At 42.1% G+C, this 22,386-nt stretch overlaps 1 protein-coding gene and 1 pseudogene across 1 annotated transcript; one reads left to right on the top strand and one right to left on the bottom strand.

Annotated features, from left to right (window-relative positions):
• The first annotated feature begins 5,096 nt into the window (after positions 1-5,096).
• Positions 5,097-5,672, top strand: LOC130138966 (uncharacterized). Its single transcript, XM_056314749.1, has one exon. It carries the CDS (start codon positions 5,097-5,099, stop codon positions 5,670-5,672), a length of 576 nt encoding a protein of 191 aa, XP_056170724.1.
• Positions 5,673-8,032: 2,360 nt separating this feature from the next.
• LOC115668572 (uncharacterized) lies at positions 8,033-8,819 on the bottom strand (annotated as a pseudogene).
• Positions 8,820-22,386: the final 13,567 nt, after the last annotated feature.

Consider the following 22,386-nt stretch of genomic DNA (forward strand, 5'->3'; position numbering starts at 1 on the left):
CTGCTTCCCCTGGCTTCCTCTAGCTTCTGTTCGTCCTCTCCCTCAGAAGCGTTGAACAACGCTGGGGAGAAGGAGAACAGTGCGCAGGCCGGGCCCGGGGGAAAGGGCCGGCCCTCACAAAAAATAAAATAATATAAAATAATAAAAGAAGAAGAAGAAAGAAAACAGAGATGGGCCACACGAAAATAAAAAAGGGGAAGAAAAGGAATGGGCCGGCTTGGCCCGGAAATCTTTTTTTTTTTTTTTGCGGATATGTTCTAACAGACCCTATTAATCCAAATGCGCCTAATGTCTATATGCCATGTAACTTAATGAAAATATTTTTGTTTAGGGATTAAAATTAAACCCTAATTTTCTACATGGTAAAACCCTAAATGATTAGACAAAATTTAGGTATCAACAGCTACCTCTCTTTGAAGGGGAGCTCGAAGAGGTTTTTTTCAAAGATAAGAGACAGTTAAATTTTGTCCATAGAGGGAATGGGAAGATGCATGAGAGATGATTGGATTCTTTTTTTCTTTTTTTTTAAGGGGACAAAACTAAAATGACGTTTAGGGACTAAAACCCTGTAAACGTCGGGAATTCCACCTAGGGATTAAAACTCTATGAGCAGCTAAGATCCCGTCTAGGAACTAAAACCCTATGAACGGCAATAGGAACGGTGCCTTGAAGGAAAGGCTAGGGACTAAAACCCTATAAACGTCGAAGATTTTGCCTAGGGACTAGAACCCTATGAACGACGAAGGGACTAAAACCCAAAAAGTACGCCTAGGGACTAAAACCCTATGAACATCAAAGATTTCGCTTAGGGGCTAAAACCCTATTGAACGGCAAAGGGAATAAAACCTAGAAGGAACGCCTAGGGACTAAAACCCTATAAATGTCGAAGATTCTATTTAGGGACTAAAACCCTATGAACAGCTATGATCCCGCCTAGGGACTAAAATCTTATGAACGGCAATAGGAACAACGCCTTGAAGGAATGTCTAGGGATTACAACCCTATGAACGTCGAAGATTTTGCCTAGGGACTAAAATCCAGAAAGTACGCCTAGGAACTGAAACCCTATGAACGTCAAAGGCTCCGCCTAGGGACTAAAACCCTATGAACGGCAAAGGGAATAAAACCCAGAAAGAACGCCTAGGGACTAAAACCCTATAAATGTTGAAGATTCTGTTTAGGGACTAAAACCCTATGAACGGCAATAGGAACAATGCCTTGAAGGAACGCCTAGGGATTACAACCCTATGCACGTCGAAGATTTTTCCTAGGGACTAAAACCCTATGAATGACGAAGGGACTAAAACCCAGAAAGTACGCCTACGGACTAAAACCCTATGAACGTCAAAGGCTCCGCCTAGAGACTAAAACCCTATGAACGGCAATATGAACAACGCCTCGAAGGAACGCCTAGGAACTAAAACCCTATGAACGTCGAAGATTCCGTCTAGGGGCTAAAACCCTTTGAACGGCGAAGGGGATGAAACTCAGAAGGAACAATATTTCCTATTAAAATGCGAAGAATCTCCACAATGAACAGGTCAAGAGAGATATTACGAGCCATAGTAATGCTCCATGTAGAAAAGTGTTTCAAGCAACTGTTGAAGCTCGATGCATGTCGATTTCACCGGGAAAATTTGCCGTATTGTAATGATTCCGGGCTATTAAAGCTCACCACACTTGTCGATTCGCAAGCTACCGAAGTGGTCACTGCACAAAATGTGTCTTAACAAACTCACCGATAGCGAAGAACATCATTACTGAGAGAGTGTTGATTGTACGAGCAATTCAAACTGATTTTGAATGTCCAGCAAACATTCGGCATCGTTCAATATCACAAAATTGCCATCGGGCTTGGGAAGTATCATTAATCCTCAAATTCCCTTAGGAGAAAAGTTTTTGGCAAAATGATCTAGACTCGTGAAAAGGGCTCGTTAAACATGCCAAACAAGATCTCCTTAATTAGAAAGGGCCTCTCACAAGCTCTCGAAGAAGGCTGTTTGATTCCACCCATTAATGTGGGAAATAGACATGATCTCTCCATATACCTCACATTATCAGTGTCGAAGGTTTCGAGAATCATTCGCAATAAGTACGCATTGATCAATCCAAGAGGTCTTTTTAAAGGACTGTAAAGTAGAGTTGGTCATGGTTTCAACAAAGGATAAACATTATCAGCCAGGAAATGAAATAATCGTCAATTAGCATCTCCGCCAGGTTTACAAGTCAAAAAACCTTGAGACGAGATAAGATAACATTACCCCCACTTCTTCAAGCGATAGCTCCTTTGGGAATCCAAATTTCTGCTTAGACCATCCAAATCCGAAGAGACTTTGGAGAAGGTTATAACATTGGTTTGGATAAAGGCTCGAAAGGCTCAGAAATTTTCAAAAGGGATTCAAAAGTTGGTGATCACCATGGCATCATTACCATATCATCCAATCTTTTCGAGGACACTTGACTTTTGAAATCCAATTTGTCTCGAAAGTCCATTGACTAATCATTTCAATACAAGAGCTTCGCTCTTTTCTTTAATGACTTTTGCATTTGCAATGATTTTCTTTTCATGCAAGCATTTTGCTTTTGACACTTTTTCCTCACAAAAGAATTCTTCTCTTGTTGCTAATTTTTCTCTCTCTTTTTTTTTAATGGGCATTGGCCTTACTTTTACTAGGCACACTGCTTTTTCATGCTCCCTAATTTTCATTTGACTTTTGCTCTTTTGATTTTTTTTGAGCTTTTAAGACTTTCGAGATGTTTTTTACATTATCTCACGAGTATCCATTGTCTTGATAAATCACATGCTTTGTCCCAGTATAGGTAGATAATCACCACTTGGGCTTTAGAAATGAATATTCAGGCTCAACTTAGCTGAACAAAGGGTATAAGTGTTTGGGTAGAGAAATGAATGCTCTTCTTCATTTTGGGATGTTTCGAGCTTCCACAAGGATTCACCTGAAGTTACCACAAAAAGATTGATACCAGTGAGAGCAAAAAAATCTTTCTCATCTTTTCACCAAATGGTGTTACCAAAATCTCCAAATTTGCCCCAATTGTGGGGTGGTTCTTGACAGGGGTATTTTGAGAATTCTTCACATTTAAAGGCTTAAATGGGCTTAACTATGATCACATGTAGTGTGTAGGGTGGATGAAAGAAAGGCCTCTTTTCACTTCGATCCATGTACTACTTGCGAACGAATCACTCATCCTAAGACACGATCTTTTCACGCTCAATTCTCAAAGTGTTTATAGGACGTGTTTGGAAACGGCTTGCCTTTCCTCATTCTAAGTGCTTCTCACTTGACATGATTAACATATTTCCTCTTATTTTGCTGAGGTCGCTTGTGTCACGCCCCGAACCTAACGGGCTCGCGACACCCCTCGATGGTCGATCATTGAATGCGACGTCCCAGGCACGTCGCCGACCCAACCCAAACATCAGAGATTAGGTACGCGTGGAAACAAATGGAAACAACCCAGACAAATAATAAGGACAATGGGTAGCAGTAGCACGAAACAATAACTGTAATTTCTACTCTTGGCAGATACATACGACGCTCACAAAAAGACAATCTCAAGCTAGACCACAACAACAAAACCACATTCCTCAAAAGAGACAATAGTTCACAAACTTAACTCCTCTACAAAAAGGGGAACTCAAAATACCGGGTACTTAACCCGTCCTCGATCTCCGAGATACCCTTGCAGCATCTCCAATCACTCATGGTCGCGGATCTGAAATGGTTATATAATAACCGTGAGAACGAGTCTCAATAAGCAACCCCCTATACCCCACATAGGCCAATGCGTACCCAAACAAGTTGTACATGCAATTTACTCCATAACTTATAAAATTCGCATCATTGTACTTACCTCGCCATCAAGCCCATGCCAACTCTACACGTTAGTCACAACGTGATAATACAATAATAGTAATTCAATAGTATATCACAATCGCTCAAACACCAACAACACTTGCACTCAATCAATTCAATTAACTCAACCACACATTCAACCAGCCAATTCAATCACACGCTCAACCAGTCAATTCAATCACACTCAAATCGCATGCATGGCCGAACATCTTTCTCACGACCCGCGCCACTGCGCCTCAGGTTCATTCTCACTGCCCGCGCCACTACGCCTCAGGCCCATTTGGCACACCGACCATTCATGCTTTCACACGGACCACCGTCAACACGTCCCAAGTCCGTAGCCCTTCGATCAATCCAGGCTTAATTCTAATGACCGACGTAAACACGTCCCGGTCCAACACACCTTTAACGGGCCACCGTCAACACGTCTCAAGCCTGCATCCATTTGACAAACCGGCCATTCATGCCTTCACACGGACCGCCGTCAACACGTTCCAAGTCCGTAGCCCTCCGATCAATCCGGGCTTATAATCGACAGGCATACACACGCCATTCAATTCAATCAATTTCACGCCAATTACACCCAACGATCCACATTCACAACTCAATTCAATTCACGGCACGCCACACCAACCCACAAACTCGACATTCAATCGCCCACATACGAAGATCCAAATCATGCATATAATCTCATCCAATCCAACTAACACAATTATATAGCAATATAATTAAATTAAACCGTGCCCTAACCGTTCTAAACCCTAAACAAGTCCATAAAGTACCCAAAGTACTAGATAGGGTTTAGGAAGTCACTTACTTGATTTGGCCAAGAGAAAATCGGCTCGGGCCTAAAATGGCTCGGGTGAACAGTGCTGGACTAGTCACGGGCGCGGGCCAATGGGCGCGCTGGCCGGCCAACATGGGCACAGTGGCCGGACGGCGTGCCTGGCGCACGGGCGCTGTGGCTGAACGGCATGCCCGAGGTGCACGGTCGAACGGAATGGGTGACGGGCCCGGGCGACGAGCCGGCTGGACGAGCAACGCGCCTGGGCGACGGGCAAGGCGTCGGGCCGGATGAGCAAGGCGCCGAGCAGTGGGCGAGCGGCTTGGTCGCGTGGCAACGGTGGCCACGGCTGGGCAAGCCCGGCACGTGGCCGGCGGGTTGGCCGGGCTGGTCTGGCTAGCCGGGGCGGCGACCGGCGGCGAAGGCACGATGTGGCGATGGCGACGGCGGCGGTCACCGCGACGGCGACGCGGAGGCGACGAGCGGACGGAGAGGTGAAGGTCGGCCGGGCAATGAGGGTGAGGAAGAGAGGGGTCGGGCTGGGGCCGAGTGAGGCGACGACGACGAGCTTGCGGGGCGGCGCACGGCGGCGGCCGGACGACGGTGGCGATGGCTGTAAAGTGGCCGGACAAAGACCGGGGCGCGACGGGGATAGGCATGCGGATAGCGGCGGCGCGGCTGCCCAAACAGGGAGGAGGCGCTGGGGAAGAGAGAAACAGGGGGGGGAGGAGGTCGCGCGGTGGCGGCGGCGGCGGCGGCGTTGCGGGCGGTCGGGCGACGGAGGACAGGCCGACGAGCGGATGGGCAACGCCGGACCGCGGCGGGCGCGGCGGCGACTTGCTGCTGCGCGCGACAGGAAGAAGAAGAACAGCCAAGCCGGAGGAGGGGGAAACGGCCGGACGGGCGGCGCGGCCTGGGCGTGGCGATGGCCGGCCGGGCGGGGCGACGGCGGCACGGCAATGGCTGGGCAAACACGAGCAGGTGGGTCGAGCGGCGAGAAGAAGAAGAAGTAAAAGCCATGGCGTCGGGGAAGAGAAGGAAGAGAAGAAGAAGAAGAAGGAAAAGAGAAAAGGAAGAGAGAGAGAGGGGGGGCAAGGTCTGAGCATATGCAGGGGGAGTGGACGGGCGCAGAGGGGAGAGAGAGAGAGGGGGGCCAAAAGTCAAACGTCATCATCGCAATCCAACGGCCCACGATTCGAACCCACAAACGATCCAACGGTCCAAAATTAATCCTAAAATATAATAAGGGATAAGGGCCAAATTAATTAAATCACACTACCCCGAGGGAGATCTACTAGTCCAAATCCGCACCCGGTCAAAAATCCACTTTTCACATATTCCGGGCAATATCGAGGCTGGCCACAATAATATCGACACCATCCAATTAAATTCGTCCCGAAACTCCAAGAAATTTGACACCAAAGTTTGGGCTCTAAATAACGGCCAAATTCGATCGAGTGCGATTCTAGCGAAATCTCAATTTTAAAATAATAATCGGGAGTGATCAGTTCCCGGGCGAGATTTTTACTATAAGCACACTGACGAATTACACGTTTTATAAATCCCAACTATGGGCCAAAATTCGGGATGTCACAGCTTGAGTTGACTAATCTCCACGGGGAGTTTCGATTCAAAATTAACGATCCATCAAGCGTCAAGACAACATTCAAAATTTTTGCGAAAAGTTTGATTTCACAGTTTCAACTTTTATGCTTGCTTTTCTCAAACCCGTCAAAAACCACTTTTTTGTTTTTGTTGTTTTTTTTTTCAAATCAAATTTTCCATTCGACCTTCTTTTGGCATTAAGAAAAAGGGTACTTACCTGCGGCGTGGCGACTTGGTAACCCTGTAAAGAATAAGAAAGAATGTGTTAGTTAAAGACCCTTTAGGGATTGGAAAATTGGGAACGATACAACATTACCCCTCGTTTGCATTTGTCCTTCAAGTCTTTAATGCTTCCTATCAAAGGAAAGGAGAATCATGTCAAAAATTATATTAAAATGGACAGTTGGAAACGATACAATTTACCCTTCATTTGAATTCGCCTTCTTGGGTATTTGACAACGCCCCTTCATGCGCTTTTGTTCTTCAGGCGTTAACATTTCCTAAATGAATGATTTGGCCTCATCGTGTTTCTTTTGTTGGAGATGTTGCTCATGTGGTCAATGCACCACTTTTTTGTGCTGAATCGAATGACTCCGCTTTATCATGCATCATGGATGAGGGTTACTGCCCTTTCAGTGACCTGCCCTGCTTATCACCCTGTAAAAAGGAAATGGAACATGTTATCTCCATTCTCGATTAAACTTAATTTAGGAACGATACATCCTTTTGTGCTAAATTGGATGGCTTTGTCATGATTTGTTGACGGGAGGTGTTGCCCCTATGATCAGATACACTCCCCTTCAATGTGTATTGCCTCATCATGCTTTCTTGGAAGAAGTTGTTGTCGCCATGGCCAAACACATTATTTCATCTGCAAAACGAGAAATGGCACAAGTCATTTCCATTTTCAGTTGGACTAATTTGGGAACGATATACACCCTTTTCTTTTTGGGACGACGCGGTTCTGGACTAAGTTGTCCTCATCGTGCAATCCTGTTGATTCCCGAGAATTTGCCTTACATCAACACTTTTTGTCCTCATAAATTCTGCACAAGAGGAGGAACAAATCATTCTTTAAATAAATCGAATTTAACTCGGAATGATTATGACCTTTTACTTGGGGGCACCATTTGATGACTGATTCTTGCTCGTGTACATCCATGCCTTGAAGGATCATTTCACGAACCACCAATAATCATCTCCATGCTGGATTAAATGCTGAGAAGCTATTTGAAGGCGCAAAAATTGCAGCTACTAATGCTCAGCAATTCCAAATGGATCATAGCTCATTCCTCTTCTTGTATTTTGACAATATCGTTTGAATAGTCCACATCCATATATGTGGACCCGTCAAAGAGCTTCCCATGAGTTATAGATGTCACCAACCCAGGAAGTAGCCTTGGTGCCGAGGAATCTTCGCACATTTCTTCTTTTGAGAAGGTTGTCAAATTAATATGAGATTCTCCAAGATGAGAAATTTCTGTGGACTTTGCTTTGAGAACAACAAGGATTACCTGAAGCACAAAATTTAAGAGTGTTTCTTCATCCATGTTGACGATTGAAGAAAGAAGTGGATTCACGAATGTGACCCTAAGATCAAATTTCAAATTTAGGAATGTTGAGATGTCATCCCTCCTCGGACTCGTTTACCGAAAATGGTAAAGCGTAAAGGCTTAGTGGATTCTTGAAATGGAGCTCTTTATGAACACTAGGGTATCATTGTCTATGCCAAGAGCCACAAGTCCTTCCATCTTTCATTAGTGGGAGACTAGCCTTTTCCATATTGCTTCAAGGCAAGCATGAGAGATCGTGATGATCTCTTACCATTAATCAAATTTGTGATCTCCTTTTTTAAGCTCCCAACCATTGGCTCGAATTCTGGAAATAGAATCAAGTAAAGCTGGTCTTCACTTGTATCGGGGATCCCTATCAGGTACAATGTCGTGGTGCGTATCAGACCTCACGCCTGAGAAGCCTTCTTCTAATGTCCACGATTGCTAGTAGTGGAAAGTTTCCCCGGTTTACATTGTCCAGAGAGACCTCAACAATGAAAATTATTCCTCCAATCTTGTGGTTCTTTAGAGCAACAAAATGAGAAACTTTCTGATAAAACCATCGTGGAATCTCACTCCCAGCGATATTCAAGTTGTCCAAATGCTTTGGAGCAACCTTTTCAATTCTTCTCTTCACTGCTAGGATGCATGCCTTGCAACCACGCAGGAATAAAATGCCTTAGAGGCTTCATAGAGACCAGGGACATCAACTAAATTGCTGCAATTAGTAAAATCCAGCTTAATTTAAACCATCCACATTTATCAAGTCGTACATGCGCTCCAACGCATTACAGTTCGCCATATTTGACTCAAGCAAGCTCGTGAGAAATGGAGGCAGATACAATGAGATAAATCGAGTTTTTTTTTTTAGAAATACAAGGCCCCCAAACTGGATGGAAAGCTGGAAAAATCATTATGACCCAAATCCAAATCCTGCAAGGAGGCAGTCCTTTCAAAAATGTTGGAAATTCTTGCTAAAAATCCTCAAGCATGAGCACCCATTTCCTTCAATAGACAGCAGTTTGTAAATGACTCTGGAAGAACAATATGATTTAGGGCATCGGATTGATTAGGTTCAGCCAGTTCTGGATTGTCTTCCACATTTAGAAGCTATCCTTCTCATTTTCAATGATGTCAAGCTTGTGAGCATCTTAAATTCCCGGGGTCATTCTATGACAGAAGTTCCTGATAAGTAAACCAGACTTTTCAACTTCCCAAGTGAAGCAGGTAATTGCTAGAGTTGTGCGTATTGACTTAGTCTTAAGGTGCGAAGCCTTTCAAACATTCCTATAGACTCTAGCAATGTTTTTATCACGGTGTCATCCCAGAACATATTGATGAGGCTCGACATATCTCCAATGGGCTGTATTTTGACAGGGATAACTGACCCACAGCAACTAGTAACTCTGTCAGCGAACGGCGACCACGGAAAAGTTGTGTCAATGATCTGAGATTCCCAATCGTATCAGAAGTGTCGCGAGCGATTTGCACAACATGAAACTTAGTTTCTCAAGTTTTGTTCAGGACTCTATTGAACTAGGAAGTTCCTTAATTGCTGAACCATCGAGAGCAATGTTCTTTAGAAAACTTAGTTCTCATATGCAATCAGGAAGCTGTTCCCTAGACGAGCAAATTCAGTCATCCTCGGAATGCATCACATTCAAGGTGAAATGCTTTGTGTAGTTTTTGTAGATCCTGGATCTATCGCACCAATGTTGATAGGCACTTGTAGTTGTACCATGAATCAACAGTGTCTTGGTGAGCCCTAGAAATTCCAAGTTCATATCGTGAACCCACCATCGAATAGCCAGCCACTACGGATGAAGAGCGTGTGGTAGCGCTTTAGCAATTTATGCAAGTGCATCAAATGGAAATCTAGGAGGCTAACGTGCCTAAAGCCTTAGTTGCTTTGAATCCAGAAGCCGCCTCTATTTTAGTTTAAAATCTCAAGGATGCGAGCAGACTTCATCATGCAAATGTTTGCATGAATCAAACGCCAATCCAATGTGTGTTCCAAGAGATTATTTATGAAGTTTGAGAAGACAGACAGTATACTTTGAAACTTCAAGAAATTATGTCTTCTAGACCTGCCAACTTCATTGCTAACCCATTGTGAGTAATGATTCTTTTCTTCTGTTATCCGTCTGGCAAGTACAACGAGAATCACTTTGTACTCTCTACGACGCAATTGCTTCGACGCTCATGCCTCGCTGTATACGCCTCGAGTTCAAAGGGCCCCCACTTTTGTTTTGTAGGGAAAGTAAATGCCAATCTCAAATAGCCCTTTCATTTTACCTTGTTTCATGAAAGAAAATGGAAAACAAGTCAATCGCTGCATGAGAAGTTCTTATTGGAACGACGACATTTTACCATCCTAGAATGTTTCTCCCAAGTCTCCGTGGAAATTCAATCCATATGGGTAGCTTGCAGCATCTCCAATTGGACCCAAAGCAAAAAGCTACTTATGACCTTGAATTTAAGTTGCATGGTTTACAAAAACATTCAATTGGGTTCACAATCAATGCCCAAAATGCGAAACATGATTCCTACTAAGAATAAAGACGATGACAAAGTACGTAAAACTCTTGCATAGAAGAGTGCAATAAACAAATCTCGTCCTAGCTTTTAGGTCCACTTCTTGGCGTGGTCGAGTGAAAAGATTCTAAAAAAGAGCCGTTGTGTATAACCTTCAAAAGGAAGACAATGTTAGTACATGAATGAAAAAAGTGATCTCTCAATGAAGCCGCCTCTTATAACGAAAGCAAGGCGACGATACGTGCCCTATTGTCCCTATTTGCGGGGATTTGGTATTTCGCCAATATTTCGTAGTAAGAGGAGACATCATTAAAAGATCAAATCGTGGCTATCAATCGAACGCCCATTCTATTCCAAAAGTTTCATGCGCAAGATGTGGCATCAAACGTGAAAGAATTTCGATTTTTGGAAAGACGATACAATTCTTGTTTTAAGAAAAATACACAAAATATGATTTGAATTCCGATTCCGAAATGTGAACAAGAAAGAATTTTGTTGAAAATGTGATTTCAATTTTATGCCCCAAAATACAATCTTAACTTGGAAGAATTTCTATACAAAATGTGATTTTAAGCCCATCATTGAAAATTTAGACAAGATCATCTGTTTTGTAGGGCCAAATCGGAGATGTTTGAGATTTATGCTCTAGGCTCACTGTCAAGAGTGATTACCCGAAATTTTCAATTATAAGCTTAGATCACCTAGGGCGTTCGATTGATTTCCACGAATTTCACAAATGAAAGTTTCAACCAAAAGTGAACAAGTAAATAGAGAAATCATACTTACAGTGGATGACAAACTTTCAATCACATAAACGTGCGAATGTAACGTGTGGCTGATTCCTACTCTAGACGGCTTAACAAAGTGAAGCTAAGAGGGTGATCTGACCGTCACAGTCTCGCGTTGGTATCAGGCCCACTTAACTCCGGCTCAGTCGAAAGGGATATCCTATAGTCACGCGGTCTCGTAGACAAGGATAAACACTTACGATACCAAGAGAGAATTTTCGGCGAAAAGAAAGGCAACCTCTACATCGCAGTCTCGCGTTCAAGGTTGTATCTTTCTTAACACCATCTTAAAGTATCCTATCGAGGCCCAGGTCCGGCAGCATAGTTGTGTGTGCAACAGTGTAGTGCTAAAACATTTAAAACATGTACAACAATTTATAAACAAATGACACTTCAAGAGTTCGAAAAAAAATAAACATTCAATCCCAAACCCCAAACCTGCAAAACAAGGGGTCAACAATTACTCATCACCTTATAACTCCCAACTGCAAGAACATTCACATTAGGGGCATAATTGAACAAGATAAACGGCCTAAGTCCATTAAGAATTCCATTCAAGTCCCCAGTGGAGTCGCCAAGCTGTCGCGACTTTCCTGAACCGGCCCCGCCGCCTAAGGGGTTTGGCTAATGGTTTACTAAGTTAGACCTAGCTCGAACTCTCCCAAGCCCATATCAATTCACGACTTAAGTTTAAGTTATTAACATGCAAGTCAATTTCATCTAGGAGTCGCCACTAATCAGTTTTTGGTAGATCAATTAGACACCCAAGTAAAGCATGGGAGAAATGCGATAAGTACAGCGCAAGTGCCATAACTTTTGTACGGAGGACACTTAAGTGCCATAACTTTTGTTTGGCTCACTTGAGTGCCATAACTTTCAAAAAAATGATCACCTAAGTGCCACTTAAGAGCTGATCGTGAGGGCCCGAAACCGCGGCTTTTCCGGCCGAACGGTAACCTTCCCGGCGAGGTGAGCACCACCAGCTTGAAGAGCGGGTGTCGGTGAATCATTCCATACCCTCCGTTCGTCTCGAAATTTCCGTTTTAGCCTCTGTTGACGACGGTAAAAATGCTTCGTAGTCACACATTTATCGAGCCGATTTGTGTGACTACGAAGCATTTTTACCTTCGTCAACGGAGGCTAAAACGAAAATTTCGAGACGAACGGAGGCCATGGAATGATTCACCGATACCCCCTCTTCAATCTGGTGGTGTTCGGCTCGCCAGGAAGGTCACCGTTTGGCTTGAAAAGCCGCAGTTTCGGGTCCTCACGACCAACCCCTCTGACAAGCTGGTCGTGAGGGCCCGAAACCGTGGCTTTTCCAGTCGAACGGTGACCTTTCCAGCGAGGCGAGCACCACCAGCTTGAAGAGGGGGTGTCGGTGAATCATTCCATGGCCTCCGTTCGTCTCGAAATTTCCGTTTTAACCTCCGTTGACGAAGGTAAAAATGCTTCGTAGTCACACAAATCGGCTCGATAAATTGTGTGACTACAAAGCATTTTTACCTTCGTCAACGGAGGCTAAAACGGAAATTTCGAGATGAACGGAGGCCATGGAATGATTCACCAACACCCCCTCTTCAAGCTGGTAGTGCTAGCCTTGCCGGGAAGGTCACCGTTCGATCGGAAAAGCCACGGTTTCGGGCCCTCACGATCAACTCGTAAGTGGCACTTAGGTGATCATTTTTTTGAAAGTTATGACACTCAAGTGAGCCAAAAAAAAGTTATGGCACTTAAGTGTCCTCCGTACAAAAGTTATGGCACTTGCGTTGTACTTATCCTCTTCACTTTTACGAATTAGAGATTCAAAGGGTACGGGGACTTGATTACACTAATTGACCAATTAGTGCTCTTTCGGTATCTAACCTTGTTCAATTACCGCCTAACGTGTTCACACTAATCGGGAGTTTCAAAATTCGATTCCTAACTAAACTAGGGTAAGCAATAATCAACACAAAAACCTAACATACCTAGTCGACTCAAGAGCCTAACATGCCCAATCAACTACGTGAGAGGTTAAATCAAACGCTCAATTCGAAGTATGTGAACCAAGCAACGTGCAATCAAACATGACACTAATCACACAATAGGACAAGAAGAACCAATTCCAAAATTCAAATAATATTTTTTGATTTTTCGAAATTTTCTTAATTTTTTTTTAAAAATATATATTTTAATATTAAAATATTAATATAATATTAATATAATATAAAAACGGATCCGGGTCGGATCTCCACATCCAACCCGGGCACGCCAGCCCGGATCCACAACCGAACCGGGCTCATTTATTGAGCCCGATTCGGCAAATTCTTTTAAAAGGGAAAGGGCCCAGCCCGAAATTCTTTTTAAAAGAAAAACAAAAGCCTAGAGCCCAATCAAGAAAATAAAACCCTAAAATCCTAAATAGGCCAGCCCACTACTCATTCCAACCCATTTAAATAAAACCCTAGAATCAAACCCTACCCGGTTTCGACCCGCTCGCCCGACCTAATTTGTTGCCATCGACCCGAATTGCCAAAACCCTAGTGCCCGCAACCCGACTTGCCCGACCCGACCGCCGCTCGCCACTCCTACTTGGAGCGCTCGCTCACTTCTGGGGCTGGGACTGTGCTCGGCCGCCGCCGCGCCCGCCGCCTCGCCTTCGCCAGCCGGCCCGACTACCGGCTCTTCCGAGCCCCAGCCTTCGTGGCTGGGGTTTCCGGTCCGACGGCCGAGCCTGTGCTCGGCCGTCGCTCGGCTCATGTCCGCATCGCTGCCCCGACGAGGGGCCGCGGCGTCCTCCGTTTGGGTCACCGCCGTGGCAACCGGCGGCACGCCGGGACCGTCTGGCATTCACGCACAAAAAAAAGCACAACAGAACAGAGGCAAATCCAAGAAGTTTGGTTCAGGCATAACGTCGAACAGTTGGCACGCGCTAAAAAAACAAGGGATTTCCGGCACAATCGAGGCTCAAAACGGACCGGGATCATCGACACCAAACATGCGAAGAAACAGGAACAACCACGAGGCCTCACGGATCGGAACTCGCACGAGCCGGACGGCCGCGAGCTCCGGCCAGCGAGCCAAATGAACGGAAGTAGAAACAGGGGAGGGGATGCCATTGCGACACTCCCTATCCGGCTCGGCGGTGGCGAACGGGGTGAGCGCGATGGATTGGACTACATCCAGTCACCTCGCACGCCTTCAAGCCTGAATCATCGGGAAATCAGCTTAGGACCTTTGAAAAAAAACCAAAAAAATCGAGACCCACCTTAGACACGAAAGGGAGGCCGCGGGCTCGAGTGGCGCGGCCGGGAATCGTCGAACGGCGCTCGGGCGCGGCCGAGCTACGAGCAAGCTCTCCGCTCCCTTTCTCAAATCCCGCTCTCGCCCCCTCTCTCTCTCGGATCTCTCTCGGTTTTCTCCCTCTGTGGAACTCTCTCTTTCTGTTCTTCGATCTCTCTCGGCTCGGGCTTAGCTTTAAGGGCCACGGCAGGCGCGCATGGCTTCCTGCCATTGCCAGCTGCCGTGGCCGGCCTAATCCCGACCCGAGGATCACGCGGGTCTGTCCCTGTGCCTCTGGCTTCTACTCCTCTGCTTCCCCTGGCTTCCTCTGGCTTCTGTTCGTCCTCTCCCTCAGAAGTGTTGAACAACACTGGGGAGAAGGAGAACAGTGCGCGGGCCGGGCCCGGGGGAAAGGGCCGGCCCGCGCAAAAAATAAAATAAAATAATAGAATAATGAAAAAAAGAAGAAGAAAGAAAACAGAGATGGGTCACACGAAAATAAAAAGGGAAAGAAAAGGAATGGGCCGGCTTGGCCCGGAAATCCCTTTTTTTTTGCGGATATGTTCTAACAGACCCTATTAATCCAAATGCGCCTAATGTCTATATGCCGTGTAACTTAATGAAAATAATTTTGTTTAGGGATTAAAGATTAAACCCTAATTTTCTACGCGGTAAAACCCTAAATGATTAGACAAAATTTAGGTGTCAACATCGGGGACAAATCAAACGGAAGCTAGTGGGCTTGTAATGACCCCGCCCAATGAATTCAGGGAGTGGTTGCCAGGGCCAGAGGGCCCAGATAAGGATGACTCCTAGTAGGCTTCTAGGATAGTGAAGATGGCAAAAATGAACCGAACTGTGTACCAAACATGGAAAGAACAATTCTGAGATATATATGTAAAAACTTGAATGAACTCACGAAGGCGTCTTTTGACGTGACGATAAGCTTTGATTTGGAACTCCAAAGTTAAGCGAACCCATGCTAGAACACTACCAGGATGGGTGACCTCTTGAGAAAGTGCCTGTCTGTATGGCAAACGACAAAACTGTGAGGCTTAGTATGAAATGGATCAAAGCGGATAATATCTTGGGTGAGTTAATCCAAGAATGTCACAAAAATGGTCTGGTCTGCAAAGATGTGACACGATTAATGAACACGTAGTGTTCGGGTTATATTTAAATTTGATTAATGTTGAGTTTGGTATCCCAATTTGACATGACATGATTACGGCACAATACATAAATACGGATTACCAATTGTTCACAACATGCTAGAATACGTTACGTCACGTCACGCGCGACACGTATCATTTCTAATTATATCTTTTAATTATACATGCAGAAGCACAATGAAATTCCATAACAACATCCCATACAAGAAATTACATGAGTTTAATTATACATATGTTTCCTCATATTAAAACTACTAGTTACCGACTTGATACAAGTACAATACATTATAAAAAGTTTTGGGAAGGGTCGAGTCACCTAAACCATCTCGCTACTTTTGCACCAAAAATTTGCCTATGCAAGGCCACACTTCTAAACTACGAATCAACAACCACGCCCATTAACAAGCCGTCGAAACCAGGGGAATGTTGACATTTGATCTTTGGCCCATTTTTTTTCAAATTTACCTAAAAATCACAAAATTAGGATTAGGGACCTTGGCCATGCTTAGGAACCTATTTCTAAAAATAAATAAATTTTTTAGAATTTTCGTGATTTTTTTTTAATTTCTTTTGGCTAAAAGAGAGAAAAAATCAAGAAAAAACTAAATGGAATTCAAAAATTCCACAAAAATAGCCATTAGTCTTATTTTAATTCCAATTTCATCACTGAAGTCTCAATTTTATAAAATTTCAATTGGGGATATGTTTTTCCCAAAATTGGGTAATTTCATACCTCAATTGAGCAAAAAATCCAATTAAATCATTTTTAGTCATTTTTAGGCTATAGTGTCTTCACAACAATTGATTCTGGGACCTTGAATTTCATATTGGTTAGTCCAATTTTACAAATTGACAAAAGAATTGAAAAGTCCCAAAAATTAATTGAAAATTAGGGATTTTAAGACCCAAATTGGAGATCTTATTCAATTTGAAATTTTCAATTTAAACCTATAACTTCCTTAGGGTTAATTGAACATGGGTAATTCAATTTTGGTCTCAATTTTTCCTAATTAGGTCATTTAGATACTTAATTGAACAAACACCTAAGTAAACCGAATTTGAATTTGGGGATTTTAGACCTAACTAAAGTGAAAATTCAAATTGAACACATATTCTAGGGTAAAAAGTGTCAAAGGAATCGAAATTTGGGATCGAAATCGTGAAATTGGGTCAAAATTGGGTCGAATTTGCAAAATTGGACCAACCCGGGTCTGCCGGGTCGGTCGGATCGACCCGACTTGACCCGGGTTAATCATCCCCTTCGCCCGACCAAGTTCCACGCACGGGAAAGGGAGAAAATATCTAGCTTGGCCCACCACTTTGTTGACTTAGTTTGATCAATCTAGCAAGTGAAAAAAGAAATGGATAGATAGAGAATCTCCAGCTATCCATCCTTATCATTTCTAATAGATCGGTGAGTCTGTTAGAGGTGATAACGGACTTGGAAAAGGAGAATAAAAAGCAGAAAAAACTAGTTATCAAAGGAAGAAGGTGTTCTACGATTTACCTGAGAGAGAGAGAGAGAGAGAGAGAGAGAGAGAGAGAGAGAGAGAGAGAGAGAGAGAGAGAGAGAGAGAGAGAGAGAGAGAGAGAGAGAGAGAACGTACGAAACCAAAGAGAGAAAGCGAGAGAGATAGGGTTAGAGGTCCCCAACCGAGTGTCCGGCGCCATCCTGATCGGCAGAGCGCTGGCAAATCGGCCTGTGGTTGTGACCTCTCCTTTCCCATTCCGATCAAGTAGCTGGCCGTGAAGATTTGAAATTGAGCTTCATTCGACCAATTAAGGAGCTTCCCGGCGAATCGAAGGCTATCATTTTGAAGAGCAAGTACCAGAGAATCATTTCGAAGTGCTAGTTCAATTCGGAATTTCTAATTTAGGCTCCGGCGAAGAAGGTAAATACCCTTCCCTACCACCTGTCACATGTTCAACAAAATTCCAGAATGATTAGCAGAGTTCCATTAAGTTTGATCTTGAGATTTTATTTGTGATTTTGTAATTAGTGATGCCTTAAACATGTTTCTGATCATGTGATTTGTCATTCGATGCATTTTAGATCGTTGATGTTGCATTTTCACTGAGTCAGCCTCCATGAACATCCCCGCTGGAGCTTCTAAACCTTGTTGGAGTGCTTTCTAGCGGCCAATTGCCGTTCCAAGTCAGCCATTCTTGTTCCCTGATTGTTTTGATTGTTGTTTTGATCGCTAGAAATGGTTAGGACGCTCTGTTTGTTGATTTGAATGTTAGTTTAGTTTTAGAGTATGATTTTCATTGTTCAATAGGAAAGTTTGAGCTTGAATATTAATGGCTTAGGGAGTTTCAGTGACCATCTAATGAGTATAAATGTGTAGAGAGTCATTCGGTGAAGGTTTAGGATTGATTAGGTTAGTCGGAATGTCGCCGAAAGGTCACCGGAACGGCGGCAAAAGTGGTGGTTCCAAAATGGAAAAACTAAGATTCATGCCCACCAAGTGTTTGTCAATATGCCTAAGAGGAAAAGAGAGGAAACGGTGCCGTTTTGGCACCGCACTCGTCAGGGCACTGGCCAAGCCGGTCTGACCTGGTCGGACTGGTCTGAACCGGTTCTATCCGGTTCATTGCCAACAGGAAAAAAAAAATTCAAAAAAATATATAATAAATATAAAAAAAATTAAAAAAAATCATAATTTTTTTAAAAAAATCATTAAAAAAATCAAAAAATTAAGAAAATTCTAAAAATTAGAAAATTTAGAAAATGCAAGAAAAAAATGAAAGTTTAGCTTTTTTAGAAATAAAAATTTTCCCAAAAAAAATAAAAAAAAATTCATAAAATGGCTTAGAATACCTGTGGCCACCACTTTGAGTGAAATTTAAATTTTTTTGAGGTGCCCAAGTGTTATTTTTGAAAATTCCTTAGTTTAAGGGCTAAAAGGGGTTTTAACCCCCAAAAGGGGTCTTTACCCCTAAAAACCCTAAAACCTTAAGACAACACAAGTTTGGAGTGTTTTTGGTTGATTTTCATTTTAGAGACCATTTTAGGATTGCTGTGTTTGATTGAAATTGATTGAGCATTTCCTTATTGATTGGTTAATTTCTCTCGATTAGAATGGTTAGAATTAGTAGATAGGCATTGAGAACTCGCGTGACACGTTTAGACACTTCGGATAGTTTTAGGTACCGAAGGGGCGTTAGAAATCTCAATTTGGGATCATTAACGTAACCAAGTCCCCTTACCCATGTAATCTCTTGTTCGTAAAAACCAGGATGGTTCTCCCCCGTCTCGATTAGGTTTCTAGTCGACCAATAAGGACTAGTGGCGACTCTAAAACAAAACTTAGGATAAATAGAAAAACTTAAAAAATAAATACCTACTGTCTTGTGAAGTATGGTCAGGGAGAAACCCTCGTGCGTCTAGTGATGGGATGTCTGTGAGACGTTTGGGCGAAATATTCATTTCGGACCTTAGTAGCTCATTCGGGGACAGTTTCCTCATTCGTGACAGACCAAAGTATCTCTAAAGGCGCGCGAAAGCACAATGCGATAAGGAACCATCGAAAGCTTGAAGTGGTCCAACAAATTCCCCGTCGACGCATATGGTGGAACTACCCTTAGTATATACTATTGTCGATTCAGGTGTAAGCACAACTTGGTATTCACAATCAAAATACACAGGAACTCCAAACCGCAATGGTGGAGGGTGATCCATCTTACAAAATTGTAAAATAAGAGGTGAGTCGAAGCCTAGTAATGAATCTCTAAATCTAAGGTAGGAGATCATCTTACCACTCAATCCGGTACATGCAAAGCACAACGATCCCAGGCGCATACAAAATGACTATGAGAGATGATTAAATAAATGGATGCATTAATTTACCTATCATGTTATGTCGATGGAAAACATGAACAATATCACATAGGATTATTCACTCAAATGCAAGCGAATGACATAACACATTGTGATGCATGATTTATGACTGATTAGTTCATTAATAAACATGTATGCACATAGTCATGCATCATATTAGTTATTTCATCTCATTTCATCTTGACTCCCGATGCATCCCAACTCCGGGGTATCTCGACACACAGGGCATCTCCACTCCCGAAGCATCCCGACTCTACAGGGCATTCGGAGCATCGTTGCCACTAATATGTGAGCGATGGGCATAACTTTTCATAATACTTTCTATATTTACTCACATAGCAACAATGCATATGATAACATCATAATCATATGATTTTCCTTGCGTCAACAACGAAATCAATGTTCATTTCAAGAATTGACATCTGATACACAACATCTTTTAATGCAATTTACTTTCGAAATATAATTATGTTGCCCTTTCAATGATTAAATTCGCGAATAATGATAATGAGATGCTTACATCTTTTCATTTCTCATGTAAGCAAATGATAAATGATAACATTATTAGAAAATCGGCCATGTGAACATCGACAACCCAAATAATAGACACCACAACATCGACAACATAATAATCGACAGTGCTTAGATAGTAAATCCGTAACTTAGTCGAATCACGAAAATATCACTTTTTGATTTAATTTCACAATTTCCACTTTTTGCACTATTGAATCTTATGACATCAATTAATCATAAACTGGCATGTGGAGACTCATCGATTCAATTCAACGAACACAGCATAACATAATCATTAGAAAAAGACAAGTTAGAAATCAACAACTTAAAACAAAAATTGGCATCTTGATAAAAGTCAATTAAATCGATAACGATTTAATTTAGTCAGCCAATCACTTAACAATGATTACTAGAATATCATCTTCAAGTCCAAATGAACATGACAAATCAACATGAAATCATTGAAGCTTTTCTCACGCTTAACGTCAAAGATCAAACTAAAATTAATGACCATCAAACAGCCAAGTCAAGGGTAATAAGTAAATCATTCTAATTGAGTCCTTAGAGTTTTCACTTACAATCAAATTCAAACTAAATTAACAAACATTAATCAACCAAGTCAAGAGTACTAAGTAGATCAACCTAACTTATCCCCCAGAGTTTTCACTTACCTTAAAAAATGACTTGAGCAAATCAAAGTTTTAAATACCTTCAAAACAAAATAATCAAGAACATAAATTAACAACTCCTAGGCTTTTTAAACAACATAATTAATTTGATAAGATGAAGATGAAGACCAAAAATTCACCTTGTAAATACTCAAAACATCGATTTAGAAGCTTGAGAAACACAAACGTGGGACTTTCGCCTTTGATTTGAAAGAGTGGGAAATAAAAGAGAAGGGAAGGTGACATTGAACTCTCTCTTTCTTTGCAAGAATGAGTTAAAGCTCTCTAATTAGAACTTGAATTCTTGAAATGGCTTCACACACTCAAGAGGGGATATTCTTGGAAGACTTTCATGAAGTACAAAATGATGACAATATGTAACTAAGGTTAAAAGTAATGATAAGCTTGAGTTAAAAACACTAGGTGTAAAAGAGAGAGATAGATGTTCCAATCCATAAGCTACAAGTGGCTATATTGAAGGTGAAAATATGGAGATATTTGATTGAAGAGAGGGAGAGAGAGAGAGAGAGAGAGAGAGAGAGCATCATGAGCCAAGCACAATGCATGAATGAGGATGCATTATTTGAGTTGTAATCATTTCAAGCATTAATGAGAGAGAGATAGGTCATATAGATGCATGAATGATGATTCAAACTTATCAAGAGCATTAATGGGCTAAAGTTAATAATTTTGAAGTCATGCATAATGTAATTCCATAGTTAAAACTTATGGTTGAAAATGGGGAAGATGTGGTCAAATTAGAAAATCATGAGTGGCACAATCATATGGTTTCTTCCAAAGATGTGGCTAAGGGGAATGAAATTAGAAGACCAAGACTTAAATGTAATAATGACTTTGGGTTAAAATCCTTATGTGTAAAGATGAAGATAGGTGTTCCAATACCAAAGCTTCAAGTGGCCCAATGAGAGTGGCTAAGAGAAGATATTTCAAGAGAGAGTTTCTTGATCGAGTAAAATGAGTGAATCATTAAAGACATTAATTGGCTAAGGTTTTCATGAATGATGTAATGAATAAGCTAATGCATGATATCATCATTAGATTAAGTTCAATGTCACAAAAGCATGTGTGTTAAAACTATTGGTGGAAAATGAGAAGATGTGGTATAAATTAAAGAGGGACAAATGGCTCACTTATATGGTTTTCAAAGTAGATATTTGTTAAGCTATCAAAATATCTAGTAAATCAGTATGTAAACAAGGAAATTAGTGTCATTTTCGAGCATTGATAAATCAGAAAAATATTTTGAACTCACTCAAAACATTAATGAAAATAACGGATGTTAGGAAAATCTCAACTCAATTTATTTTAAAACTTGAAAATCATCCAATATGAAACTCTAAGCATATCAATCATTTCTACAACTAATATGGCGGCAATTAATTAATTACCGTTACACTACACCATCAACATACACAACAACATCCTACCATATCGAACTCTAGGCGATAACGATAACTGAAAATCATTTAAATATTATTACAAACTATGGAAAATTCCGAATGTCATGGTCATCACCGAGGTGATTGTCTAATAATAAATGGGTCACATGTTTTTCAAAAATTAGCAAGGTCTCTTTTTCATCAATTTTTCAAGGGTTCATGTATGTTGCTTAATTGCGGCGTACCTCATATGATGAGACTATTTTGCAGCAAGCATCTTGATAGGGTAATGGTGATGATCTTGTCAATCTTGATTTTTCATGTTTCGAAATATGCAAAGCTATGCAAGAAAAGTCGCCCTCCTTCCGTGGGTGGTCAAGTTGAAAAC

This window comes from Syzygium oleosum, unplaced genomic scaffold (assembly GCF_021117445.2).
Source record: "Syzygium oleosum isolate NSW1041296 unplaced genomic scaffold, Sole_v2.1 Sole_v2.09, whole genome shotgun sequence".
In the NCBI taxonomy this organism is placed as follows: Eukaryota; Viridiplantae; Streptophyta; class Magnoliopsida; order Myrtales; family Myrtaceae; genus Syzygium; species Syzygium oleosum.